Source organism: Phocoena sinus, chromosome 5 (assembly GCF_008692025.1).
Source record: "Phocoena sinus isolate mPhoSin1 chromosome 5, mPhoSin1.pri, whole genome shotgun sequence".
Taxonomy (NCBI): domain Eukaryota; kingdom Metazoa; phylum Chordata; class Mammalia; order Artiodactyla; family Phocoenidae; genus Phocoena; species Phocoena sinus.
Window position 1 is genome coordinate 102,977,628 of NC_045767.1, and position 12,713 is coordinate 102,990,340.

Below are 12,713 nucleotides of genomic sequence, written 5' to 3' on the forward strand. Positions count from 1 at the left end.
TGTATAAAGTAAAAGTTGAAAGATACAGTTCTTGTCAGAGTATTAGTTTTGCTGATCTTCATTGTGCTGATAAGTGAGTAAACCTCTTAATTTCAAAGTGATAAGCAATTACAGATTAATTTCACCTTCAACAGTTTCTGTTCTGTGCTACCCTGTCAAGGAGAGGGTAGGGTCAGTCTGTCGCCTGGGATAAGGAGGAGGAGTACAGCAACCTCTTTTCAGGTCTGAGTGGATAGCAATACCAAGAATGGCAGGACAAGACATAGGATTTAGACTTCTGAATGGCATTCATGCTTCTGTGTTAGCTGTGATCCCTAATAATTTATAAATTCAAATGGTAACAGATATACCAGAAATCATAATTCTGTCCCCAAATAAGGATGACAGGAATTAGGCATGAGAGTTAGAATCCCATCCTCCTCTCTTTAAGTTCAGCGAGCTGGAAGAAAAGACTGAGAAGGAGCAATTGGTCTTAAAGTTGGAGTACCCCACAGCACTGTCCAATGTTCTTGATTTCTTTTCTATCTTAACTCACTTTTTGGTCATCTCATCCAGTTACAAGGCTTTCAGTACCATCTATTAGACCAGTAACTCCCCAGTTCAGGCCTTTCTCCCTAACTTGAGATCCAACTGCCTATTTGACACCTCCATTTGAATATCTAACAGATATCTTAAACTTAATAGGTCCCAAAGTACAGTTCTAATTACTACCACTATCTCCCAGCCCCTACCTCAGCAACCTATGCTATTCCTACAGTCTTCTTACTCTCAGTTGATGACACTCCATCCTTCCTGTTCCTGAGACCAAACTCTTGGAGTCATCCTGATTCCCCTCTTTCTCTCACTCCACATCCCGTCTGTCAGGAAATTTTGTTGTCACTACCTCTAGATACACTTGCATTCCAACAGGTTCTCACTACCACTGTGGTTTCCAGGCCATCATCATCTCATAACAGATATTAGTGCATTGCCTTCTGAATTGGTCTCCTGGTGTTTGTTCCGTTTAGTTACTAATTTGAAAAGAATTGATTATAGACTATTTTATTGTGTCCATGACATGTGAAATCTCAATATTTTGAATAGCATCTTTTGGCAAAGAAAATATTCTTCTGCCTTGTTTGAGTTCTTCTCTGGCTGGATTCTGTGGTATTTGTAAATTTTTAAATTTTATTTTATTTTTATTTTTGGCTGTGTTGGGTCTTCATTGCTGCACGCGGGCTTTCTCTAGTTGCAGCGAGTGGGGGCTACTCTTCGTTGCGGTGCATGGGCTTCTCATTGCAGTGGCTTCTACTATTGTGGAGCATGGACTCTGGGCACACGGGCTCAGTAGTTGTGGCTTGCAGGCCCTAGAGTGCAGGCTCAGTAGTTGTGGCTTAGTTGCTCCATGGCATGTGGGATCTTCCCGGACCAGGGCTCGAACCCATGTTCCCTGCATTGGCAGGCAGATTCTTAACCACTGCACCACCAGGGAAGTCCCCAAACACGTTTTGTTTACAGGGTTTTATATTTATGGGCAGTTTTCTTGAAATGGTCTCTCAACCATAGTTTTTACCAAATTCTCAAAGGAATCCATGAACCACACTCCACCCAACAAAATGTAAGAACTATTGATTCTTATTCATATCTCTTTATCACTGTGATAAGTATTTGAACCAAGTATAGTCTCCTGACTGACAATGAAAGTTCTCTATTTCTGGTTTCTAAGATCTGCCATCTAGTCTAAGTTTGAAAGACTAAGCCAAATCAAGGCATTGTTGTTAATAATGCTAGCAGTATTAGGTGTATGAAACCCACTCTCATTTTGTAGCATGTTGATTTGGTGTATGTAACTGCACATATATATGAATATGCTGGGGTATTCATTTATGTGATCTGTAATCACTTAATTTTAAGCATTTATCTTTCTTTTTTCTTTTCATTCTATATGGTTACAAACCAGTAAGCATAGCTGATCCTGCTGCCCTTGGCTTCATCATTTCTCCATGGTCTCTGCTATTGCTGCCATCTGGTAGCGTGTCATTTACAGATGAAAATATTTCCAGTCAGGATCTTCGAGCATTCACTGCACCAGAGGTTCTTCAAAATCAATCACTAACTTCTCTCTCCGATGTTGAAAAGGTAACATTAAGTCTTTTTTGCTTTATTTTGTTTTTTGTTTTGGTGGGGGTAGGAAAAGTAGACACTGGACTACCTTCAACCCTCTGAAAAACATCCATTGAATTTAAAATGATCACGTAATCACTTATGTATGGAATCTAAAAAATACAACAAATTAGTGAATATAACAAAAAAGAATCAAACTCACAGATATAGAGAACAAATTGGTAGTTACCAGTGGGGAGAGGGAAAGGGAGAGGGGAGTAAGAGGTGCAAACTATTACGTATAAATAGGCTACAACATGAGGAATATAGCCAGATATTTTATAATAACTATAAATGGAGCCTAACCTTTGAAAATTGTGAATCACTGTATTGTACACCTGTAACTTATGTAATATTGTACAGTAATTATACTTCAATTAAAAAATAAAATGATCATGTATTCCAAGAGGTTCATATTTAAAAATTCAAACTAGTTTTATAAAAATGTATGGATCTAAGAAAAAATATGAAAAAAATGTAAGCCATTATTAATTCATGTTTTAAAATACTTATTAAATGCCTGCTCTGTTTAAAACACTGTGCTTGGGAGGAAGATACAAAAATAACTGGACCTTCCTTCCTTCCTTCCTCCCCCCCCTCCTTCCTTCTTTCCTTCTTTCCTTCCTTCCTTCCTTCCTTCCTTCCTTCCTTCCTTCCTTCCTTCCCTCCATCCCTCCCTCCTTTCCCTCCCTCCCTCACTTCTTTCATACTTCCCTCCTTCCTTCTCTCTTTCCTTCTCTTTTTTTCTTTCTCTCTCATTATTTGTCGACTTGATGTTTTTACAGTAGCAATGATCTGGTTAATGTTTTTTATTAATTAAATAGATGTTCTAATATATTTATAACCTTTTTTGTGAGTTTTTCTAAGATGCTTAAAGAATTTTAAGATTTATTTTTCAGTCTTTGTATTTTATGTCAACACTTTCTCATGTGTGGAAAATATTTTTTAAATTTGTTAATGATTATACATGTATATACATATATGTATATCCATAATATAAGGCAAATTGAAATGAATGCTATATAGAGAGATAAAGTAGTTTGGAAATTTCGAAGAGAAGCAATTTCTAATTTAGAATGGTACCGCAGAGAAGGTAGCATTTGTGTTGAGCTACGAAGAGTGAGTAGAATTTAGAAAATTGAAGATAGGTAGAAATGGGGATTCCCCTCAGTGTTGCTATGATGTGTAATGCTAAGGGGTAGGAAATTGTCCACTGTGATAGAGGAATGTTTGGTCAGACTGGCTGGGCTGTAGCATTAGCTACCTGGAAGGCTGTGGTTAAAGGGAGACTATAGGTCAGAATGAAGAACACTTTGAATGCCAGAACTTGAGACTTTCTTCTGGGGCATATTTTTAAGAGAGTGATATGATATAATTTGTTATTTCAGAGGGTAAGTTTGATGAAAGTGGATAACTAGGTGAGATAAAAGATTATGTAAGAATCTAACTGGGACACTTTAATAATCTGGGGGAAAGATCTAAATATCGTGCAATGCCTTGGAACTATAGAGGTGAGGATAATGGGGTTATAGTGGAAGCAAACCTGACAGAGTTTCGACAGTTGATTTGATGAAACAATGAGATGGAAATGTTTATGATGGAAATATCCAGTCTGAGGATGGAAATGCCATTAACATCAGAAGATCTAATTTCATTGTCAAGGCTATGAAAAGAAATTTTGGAACATATATATATTGTGTGTAGCAAGCTGTGATAATTTAGATAGGGAACTTTGGAGAATTCAGAATTTGCTATGAATATCATTTCCCATAATCAATGCATATAGTTTTAAAAATGAAACTAATACTTTCCTAATAGTAAAATTGTGAAATCAAAAAGTATGTGAATTTAAATTTTTAACATATGGTTGACCCTTGAACAACGCCAGTTTGAACTGCATGGGCCCACTTACTCAGTTAAGTACAGATTCCTTAACAAAACATAGACAACCTCTCCAGAGTCTGATTCCAACCATACTTCAACTCCTCTCTTTCAGAGTCACAAGCTGTAGTCAGTTATTATTAAACAGGTCTTACGCTTTGTGGCTTCACTCCTTTTTTTTAACATCTTTATTGGAGTATATTTGCTTTACAATGGTGTGTTAGTTTCTGATTTATAACAAAGTGAATCAGTTATACATATACATATGTTCCCATACCTCTTCCCTCTTGCATCTCCCTCCCTCCAACCCTCCCTATCCCATCTCTCTAGGTGGTCACAAATCACCAAGTTGATCTCCCTGTGCTATGCGGCTGCTTCCCACTAGCTATCTGTTTTACGTTTGGTAGTGTATATATGTCCATGCCACTCTCTCACTTTGTCACAGCTTACCCTTCCCTCTCCCCATATCCTCAAGTCCATTCTCTAGTAGGTCTGTGTCTTTATTCCTGTCTTACCCCTAGGTTATTCATGACATTTTTTCCCTTAAATTCCAGATATATGTGTTAGCATACTGTATTTGTCTTTCTCTTTCTGACTTACTTCACTCTGTATGACAGACTCTACCTCATTACAAATAGCTCAATTTCGTTTCTTTTTATGGCTGAGTAATATTCCATTGTATATATGTGCCACATCTATATCCATTCATCCGATGATGGACACTTAGGCTGTTTCCATCTCCTGGCTTTTGTAAATAGAGCCCCAGTGAACATTTTGGTACATGACTTTTTATGAATTATGGTTTTATCAGGGTATATGCCCAGTAGTGGGATTGCTTGGTCATATGGTACTTCTATTTCTGGTTTTTTAAGGAACCTCCATACTGTTCTCCATAGTGGCTGAACCAATTCACATTCCCAGCAGCAGTGCAAGAGGGTTCCCTTTTCTCCACACCCTCTCCAGCATTTATTGTTTCTAGATTTTTTGATGATGGCCATTCTGACTGGTGTGAGATGATATCTCATTGTAGTTTTGATTTGTATTTCTCTGATGATTAATGATGTTGAGCATTCTTTCATGTGCTTGTTGGCAGTCTGTATATCTTCTTCGTAGGGAGGTCTGTTTAGGTCTTCTGCCCATTTTTGGATTGGGTTGTTTGTTTTTTTGTTATTGAGCTGCATGAGCTGCTTGTAAATTTTGGAGATTAATCCTTTGTCAGTTGCTTCATTTGCAAATATTTTCTCCCATTCTGAGGGTTGTCTTTTGGTCTTGTTTATGGTTTCCTTTGCTGTGCAAAAGTTTGAAGTTTCATTAGGTCCCATTTGTTTATTTTTGTTTTTATTTCCATGTCTCCAGGAGGTGGGTCAGAAAGGATCTTGCTGTGATTTATGTCACAGAGTGTTCTGCCTATGTTTTCCTCTAAGAGTTTGATAGTTTCTGGCCTTACATTTAGGTCTTTAATCCATTTTGAGCTTATTTTTGTGTATGGTGTTAGGGAGTGATCTAATCTCATACTTTTACATGTATCTGTCCAGTGTTCCCAGCACCACTTATTGAAGGGCTGTCCTTTCTCCACTGTACATTCCTACCACCTTTATCAAAGATAAGGTGTCCATATGTGTGTGGGTTTATCTCTGGGCTTTCTATCTTGTTCCATTTATCTGCCTTTCTGTTTTTGTGCCAGTACCATACTGTCTTGATTACTGTAGCTTTGTAGTATAGTCTGAAGTCAGGGAGCCTGATTCCTTCAGCTCCGTTTTTCTTTCTCAGGATTGCTTTGGCTATTCGGGGTCTTTTGTGTTTCCATACAAATTGTGAAATTTTTTGTTCTAGTTCTGTGAAAAATGCCAGTGGTAATTTGATAGGGATTACACTGAATCTGTAGATTGCTTTGGGTAGTAGAGTCATTTTCACAATGTTGATTCTTCCAATCCAAGAACACGGTATATCTCTCCATCTATTTGTGTCATCTTTAATTTCTTTCATCAGTGTCTTGTAATTTTCTGCATAGAGGTATTTTGTCTCCTTAGGTAGGTTTATTCCTAGTTATTTTATTCTTTTTGTTGCAATGGTAAATGGGAGTGTTTTCTTGATTTCACTTTCAGATGTTTCATCATTAGTGTATAGGAATGCCAGAGATTTCTATGCATTAATTTTGTATCCTGCTACTTTACCAAATTCATTGATTAGCTCTAGTAGTTTTCTGGTAGCATCTTTAGGATTCTCTATGTATAGTATCATGTCATCTGCAAACGGTGACAGCTTTACTTCTTCTTTTCCAATTTGGATTCCTTTTATTTCCTTTTCTTCTCTGATTGCTGTGGCTAAAACTTCCAAAACTATGATGAATAAGAGTGGTGAGAGTGGGCAACCTTGTCTTGTTCCTGATCTTAGTGGAAATGCTTTCAGTTTTTCACCAATGAGGACGATGTTGGCTGTGGGTTTTTCATATATGGCCTTTATTATGTTGAGGAAAGTTCCCTCTGTGCCTACTTTCTGCAGGGTATTTATCATAAATGGGTGTTGAATTTTGTTGAAAGTTTTCACTGCATCTATTGAGATGACCATATGGTTTTTTTCCTTCAATTTGTTAATATGGTGTATCACATTGATTGATTTGCGTATATTGAAGAATCCTTGCATTCGTGGAATAAAACCCACTTGATCATGGTGTATGATCCTTTTAATGTGCTGTTGGATTCTGTTTGCTAGTATTTGTTGAGGATTTTTGCATCTGTGTTCATCAGTGATATTGGCCTATAGTTTTCTTTCTTTGTGACATCCTTCTCTGGTTTTGGTATCAGGGTGATCGTGGCCTTGTTGAATGAGTTTGGGAGTGTTCCTCCCTCTGCTATATTTTGGAAGAGTTTGACAAGGATAGGTGTTAGCTCTTCTCTAAATGTTTGATAGAATTCGCCTGTGAAGCCATCTGGTCCTGGGCTTTTGTTTGTTGGAAGATTTTTAACCGCAGTTTCAATTTCATTGCTTGTTATTGGTCTGTTCATATTTTCTATTTCTTCCTGATTCAGTCTTGGCAGGTTGTACATTTCTAAGAATTTGTCCATTTCTTCCAGATTGTCCATTTTATTGGCATAGAGTTGCTTGTAGTAATCTCTCATGATCTTTTGTATTTCTGCAGTGTCAATTGTTATTTCTCCTTTTTCATTTCTAAATCTATTGATTTGAGTCTTCTCCCTTATTTTCTTGATGAGTCTGGTTAATGGTTTATCAATTCGGTTTATCTTCTCAAAGAACCAGCTTTTAGTTTTATTGATCTTTGCTATTGTTTCCTTTATTTCTTTTTCATTTATTTCTGATCTGATCTTTCTGATTTCTTTCCTTTTGCTAACTTTGGCGTTTTTTTGTTCTTCTTTCTCTTAATTGCTTTAGGTGCAGGGTTAGGTTGTTTATTCGAGATGTTTCTTGTTTCTTAAGGTAGGATTGTATTGCTATAAACTTCCATCTTAGAACTGCTTTTGCTGCATCCCATAGGTTTTGGGTTGTCGTGTCTCCATTGTCATTTGTTTCTACTTATTTTTCAATTTCCTCTCTGAATCCTTCAGTGATCACTTCGTTATTAAGTAGTGTATTGTTTAGTCTCCATGTGTTTGTATTTTTTACAGATCTTTTCCTGTAATTGGTATCTAGTCTCATAACGTTGTGGTCAGGAAAGATACTTGAAACAATTTCAATTTTCTTAAATTTACCAAGGCTTGACTTGTGACCCAAGAAATGATCTATCCTGGAGAATGTTCCATGAGCAGTTGAGAAAAATGTGTATTCTGTTGTTTTTGAATGGAATGTCTTATAAATATCAATTAAGTCCATCTTGTTTAATGTATCATTTAAAGCTTGTGTTTCCTTATTTATTTTCATTTTGGATGATCTGTCCATTGGTGAAAGTGGGGTGTTAAAGTCCCCTACCATGGGGCTTCCCTGGTGGCACAGTGGTTGAGGGTCTGCCTGCCGATGCTGGGGACACGGGTTCGTGCCCCGGTCTGGGAAGATCCCACATACCGCGGAGCGGCTGAGCCTGCGCGTCCGGAGCCTGTGCTCCGCAACAGTGAGAGGCCCGCGTACCGCGAAAAAAAAAAAAAAAAGTCCCCTACCATGAATGAGTTACTGTCGTTTTCCCCTGTTATGGCTGTTAGTATTTGCCTTATGTATTGAGGTGCTCCTATGTTGGGTGCATAAATATTTACAATTGTTATATCTTCTTCTTGGATCGATCTCTTGATCATTATGTAGTGTCCTTCTTTGTCTCTCCTAATAGTCTTTATTTTAAAGTCTATTTTGTCTGATAAGAGAATTGCTACTCCAACTTTCTTTTGGTTTCCATTTGCATGGAATATCTTTTTCCATCCCCTCACGTTCAGTATGTATGTGTCTCTAGGTCTGAAGTGGGTCTCTTTTAGACAGCATATATATGGGTCTTGTTTTTGTATTTATTCAGCCAGTCTGTGTCTTTTGATGTGAGCATTTAGTCCATTTACATTTAAGGTAATTATCGATATGTATGTTCCTATTCCCATTTTCTTAATTGTTTTGGGTTCGTTATTGTAGGTCTTTTCCTTCTCTTGTGTTTCTTGCCTAGAGAAGTTCCTTTAGCATTTGTTGTAAAGCTGGTTTGGTGGTGCTGAACTCTCTCAGCTTTTGCTTGTCTGTAAAGGTTTTGATTTCTCCATCAAATCTGAATGAGATCCTTGCTGGGTAGAGTAATCTTGGTTGTAGGTTTTTCTCCTTCATCACTTTAAATATGTCCTGCCAGCCCCGTCTGGCTTGCAGAGTTTCTGCTGAGAGATCAGCTGTTAACCTTATGGGGATTCCCTTGTGTGTTATTTGTTGTTTTTTCCCTGGTGCTTTTAATAAGTTTTCTTTGTATTTAATTTTTGACTGTTTGATTAATATGTGTCTTGGCATGTTTCTCCTTGGATTTATCCTGTATGGGACTCTCTGTGCTTCCTGGACTTGATTAAGTATTTCCTTTCCCATATTAGGGAAGTTTCAACTATAATATCTTCAAATATTTTCTCAGTCCCTTTCTTTTTCTCTTCTTCTTCTGGAACCCCTATAATTCAAATGTTGGTGTGTTTAATGTTGTCCCACAGGTCTCAGAGTGTCCTCAGTTCTTTTCATTCTTTTTTCTTTATTCTGCTCTGCAGTAGTTATTTCCACTATTTTATCTTCCAGGTCACTTATCCGTTCTTCTGCCTCAGTTATTCTGCTATTGATCCCTTCTAGAGTATTTTTAATTTCATTTACTGTGTTGTTCGTCGTTGCTTGTTTCATCTTTAGTTCTTCTAGGTCCTTGTTAAATATTTCTTGCATTTTCTCTATTCTATTTCCAAGATTTTAGATCATCTTTACTATCATTATTCTGAATTCTTTTTCAGGTAGACTGCCTATTTCCTCTTCATTTGTTAGGTCTGGTGGGTTTTTATCTTGCTCTTTCATCTGCTGTGTGTTTTTCTGTCTTCTCATTTTGCTTATCTTACTGTGTTTGGGGTCTCCTTTTTGCAGGCCGCAGGTTCATAGTTCCCGTTGTTTTTGGTGTCTGCCCCCAGTGGCTAAAGTTGGTTCAGTGGGTTGTGTAAGCATCCTGGTGGAGGGGACTAGTGCCTGTGTGTGGTGGATGAGGCTGGATCTTGTCTTTCTGGTGGGCAGGTCCACGTCTGGTGGTGTGTTTTGGGGTGTCTGTGGACTTATTATGATTTTAGGCAGCCTGTCTGCTAATGGGTGGGGTTGTGTTCCTGTCTTGCTTGTTGTTTGGCATAGGGTGTCCAGCACTTTAGTTTGCTGGTCGTTGAGTGAAGCTTGGTGTTGGTGTTGAGATGGAGATCTCTGGGAGATTTTTGCCGCTTCATATTATGTGGAGCTGGGAGGTCTCTTGTGGACCAGTGTCCTGAAGTTGGATCTCCCACCTCAGAGGCACAGCACTGACTCCTGTCTGCAGCATCAAGAGCGTTTCATCCACAGGGCTCAGAATAAAAGGGAGATAAAGTAGAATGAATGAAAGAAAGAGGATAAAAAAAAAATAAAATAAAGTTATCAAAATAAAAAAATTATTATTAAGAAAAAAATGTTTTCTTAAGTTAAAAAAAAAAAACAATGGATGGATAGAACCCTAGGACAAATGGTGAAAGCGAAGCTATACTGACAAACTCTCACGCAGAAGCATATACATGCATGCTCACAAAAAGAGGAAAAGGGGAAAAAATAATAAATCTTGTTCTCAAAGTCCATCTCCTTAATTTGGGATGATTCGTTGTCTATTCAGGTATTCCACAGATGCAGGGTACATCAAGTTGATTGTGGAGATTTAATCTGCTGCTCCTGAGGCTGCTGGGAGAGATTTCCCTTTCTCTTCTTTGTTCGCACAGCTCACAGGAGCTCAGCTTTGGATTTGGCCCTGCCTCTGAGTGTAGGTTGCTGGAGGGCATCTGTTGTTTGCTCAGATAGGACGGGGTTAAAGGAGCCGCTGATTCGGGGGCTGTGGCTCACTCAGGCTGGGGGGAGGGAGGGGTACGGAGTGCGGGGTGAGCCTGTGCGGCAGAGGCCGGCGTGACGTTGCACCAGCCTGAGGCGCGTGCGTTCTCCCGAGGAAGTTGTCCCTGGATCCCGGGACCCTGGCAGTGGCGGGCTGCACAGGCTCCCCAGAAGGGAGGTGTTGATAGTGACCTGTGCTCGCACACAGGCTTCTTGGTGGTGGCAGCAGCAGCCTTAGCGTCTCGTGCCTGTCTCTAGCTGCGGCTCGCGCCCGTCTCTGGAGCTCCTTTAAGCAGAGCTCTTAATCTCCTCTCCTCATGCACCAGGAAACAAAGAGGGAAGCTGGCTTCACTCTTTTGTATAACAATGCTCTTCTGCATTTCTACATGTCCACATCCTATGTACCAACCATTTCAATCAGCATCTATTGAGAACTTATATATTCTACAGTATATTAGGCCATAGGGTTACAAAGATGAATAAGAAATAGTCCTAGGACTTCCTTGGTGGTACAGTGGTTAAGAATCTGCCTGCCAGTGCAGGGGACACAGGTTCGAACCCTGGTCCGGGAAGATCCTACATGCTGCGGAGCAACTAAGCCCGTGTGCCACAACTACTGAGCCTGAGCTCTAGAGCCCACGTTCCTCAGCAAGAGAAGCCACCGCAATGAGAAGCCCGCACACCGCAACAAACTGTAGCCCCTCCTCGCCGCCTGCATGCAGCATTGAAGACCCAATGCAGCCAAAAATAAATAAATACATTAAAAAAAAAAAGAAATAGTTCTTAACCTCAAAGGGCCAGCAGTGTAATGGACAGATAGAAAAAAAGGAAATTAATGATAGTAATAATAGTAATGGAAATATATACAGTAATAGTGGATCTGTACAAAATATTAAAAGAACACGGAGAGGGGACACATAACCTACATTCAAACCTCAGCTTAAACTCCCCCTGCTTTAAATTTCTTCTATAATCAGAAATAATCTTGTCCTTTTGAATTTCCTTAGCACAAATGTACCACTTCTACTTTGTTTAATAGATGCATACATATATATTCATATAGCTTTCTTCTTAGAGTTCTGATTCTAGGAAAAGTACAACAGATTAAAGCCGTGGTTTTGAATCAGAGGCTGCTTTATCTTCCAGTGGACAGTTGGCAATGTCTTGAGACATTTTTAGTTGTCATAACCGGTGGGAGGGCAGGGGGAAGAGGAGGAAGGTAGTTCTACTGGCATCTAGTGAGTAGAGGCCAGGGGTACTACTGTTATCCTACACAGGATAAATATCCACAGACTGCTGTCCGCAGAAAAGATCCCAAATGTCAGTAGTACAGAGGAGTATAAGCCCTGGTTTAGAGGTCAAGAATATGGCTCTGGAGCCAGAATTTGAATCCCACCCCTAGCACTTAACTACCTGTGTGACCTTGGACAAAAGTTACTTTCTGTCTCTGTAGTTATTGAATAAGCTGGAGTATAAACTGTAAGGTTGACACACAGTAAACGTTATGTACATGCTTGCTGTTGATATTCTTATGTATTAGTATATAGTAGTATTATTGATCCAGAATGAGATATTTATATTTTACCACAATCCCAAGTTTAGTGACTTTCAGAAAAAATGTTGAACGACTAAATGGATAGTTAATTAGCTCTTCTATAAATGGTATCTTCTAGAACCAGTTCCTTTATCGTTTAACCCTGTGTATGAATCATCATTATCAAAAGCAGCCACTTCTACAAGAAACCATCCTGGCTTGCTGTTACACTAAGGGAAAGGAATAGATTTTCTCTGTACTATCCATCAGGAACAGATAGGTACTGAGATCTTTGATACAAATAGGGCCTTGGCAAAGATCACAAAGCAAAAAATTCCCTTGGAAGCTAAATAAATATGCAGTAGAAGTGAGAGGCAGATCAAAACCTTTTTTAAAAAAACTTCTAATGCCTGACTTCTTTTAATATGGGCCATCGTATTCTCCTTTTTTTCTGTTTATGTAAAAAACCAAAGAAACATATGAAGGCCAAATACTTGCCTGTTTTTGAATAATCACTCCTTGTATGACCTTCTCCTTTCCATATGACTGTAACTAAACTATAACCCATTCATTGCTATTTATCAACCAGGTGAACTAAGTGCTCTCAGTGGTATTGCAGCGTTACTGTGTTAATTTAGTTACACCGTAGTATCACTGATCTTCTTTCTGC

The 12,713-nt window shown here is 38.8% G+C and overlaps 1 protein-coding gene across 20 annotated transcripts in view; it reads left to right on the plus strand.

The window, feature by feature from the left end:
• PTPN13 (protein tyrosine phosphatase non-receptor type 13) overlaps positions 1-12,713 on the plus strand; it is a 233,843-nt gene that overhangs the window by 78,331 nt on the left and 142,799 nt on the right. For all 20 annotated transcript variants that reach the window (XM_032632180.1, XM_032632187.1, XM_032632176.1 and 17 more), the window contains one exon: positions 1,940-2,118. In XM_032632180.1, coding sequence (XP_032488071.1) covers positions 1,940-2,118 — 179 coding nt within the window. The remainder of the gene's footprint in view (positions 1-1,939; positions 2,119-12,713) is intronic.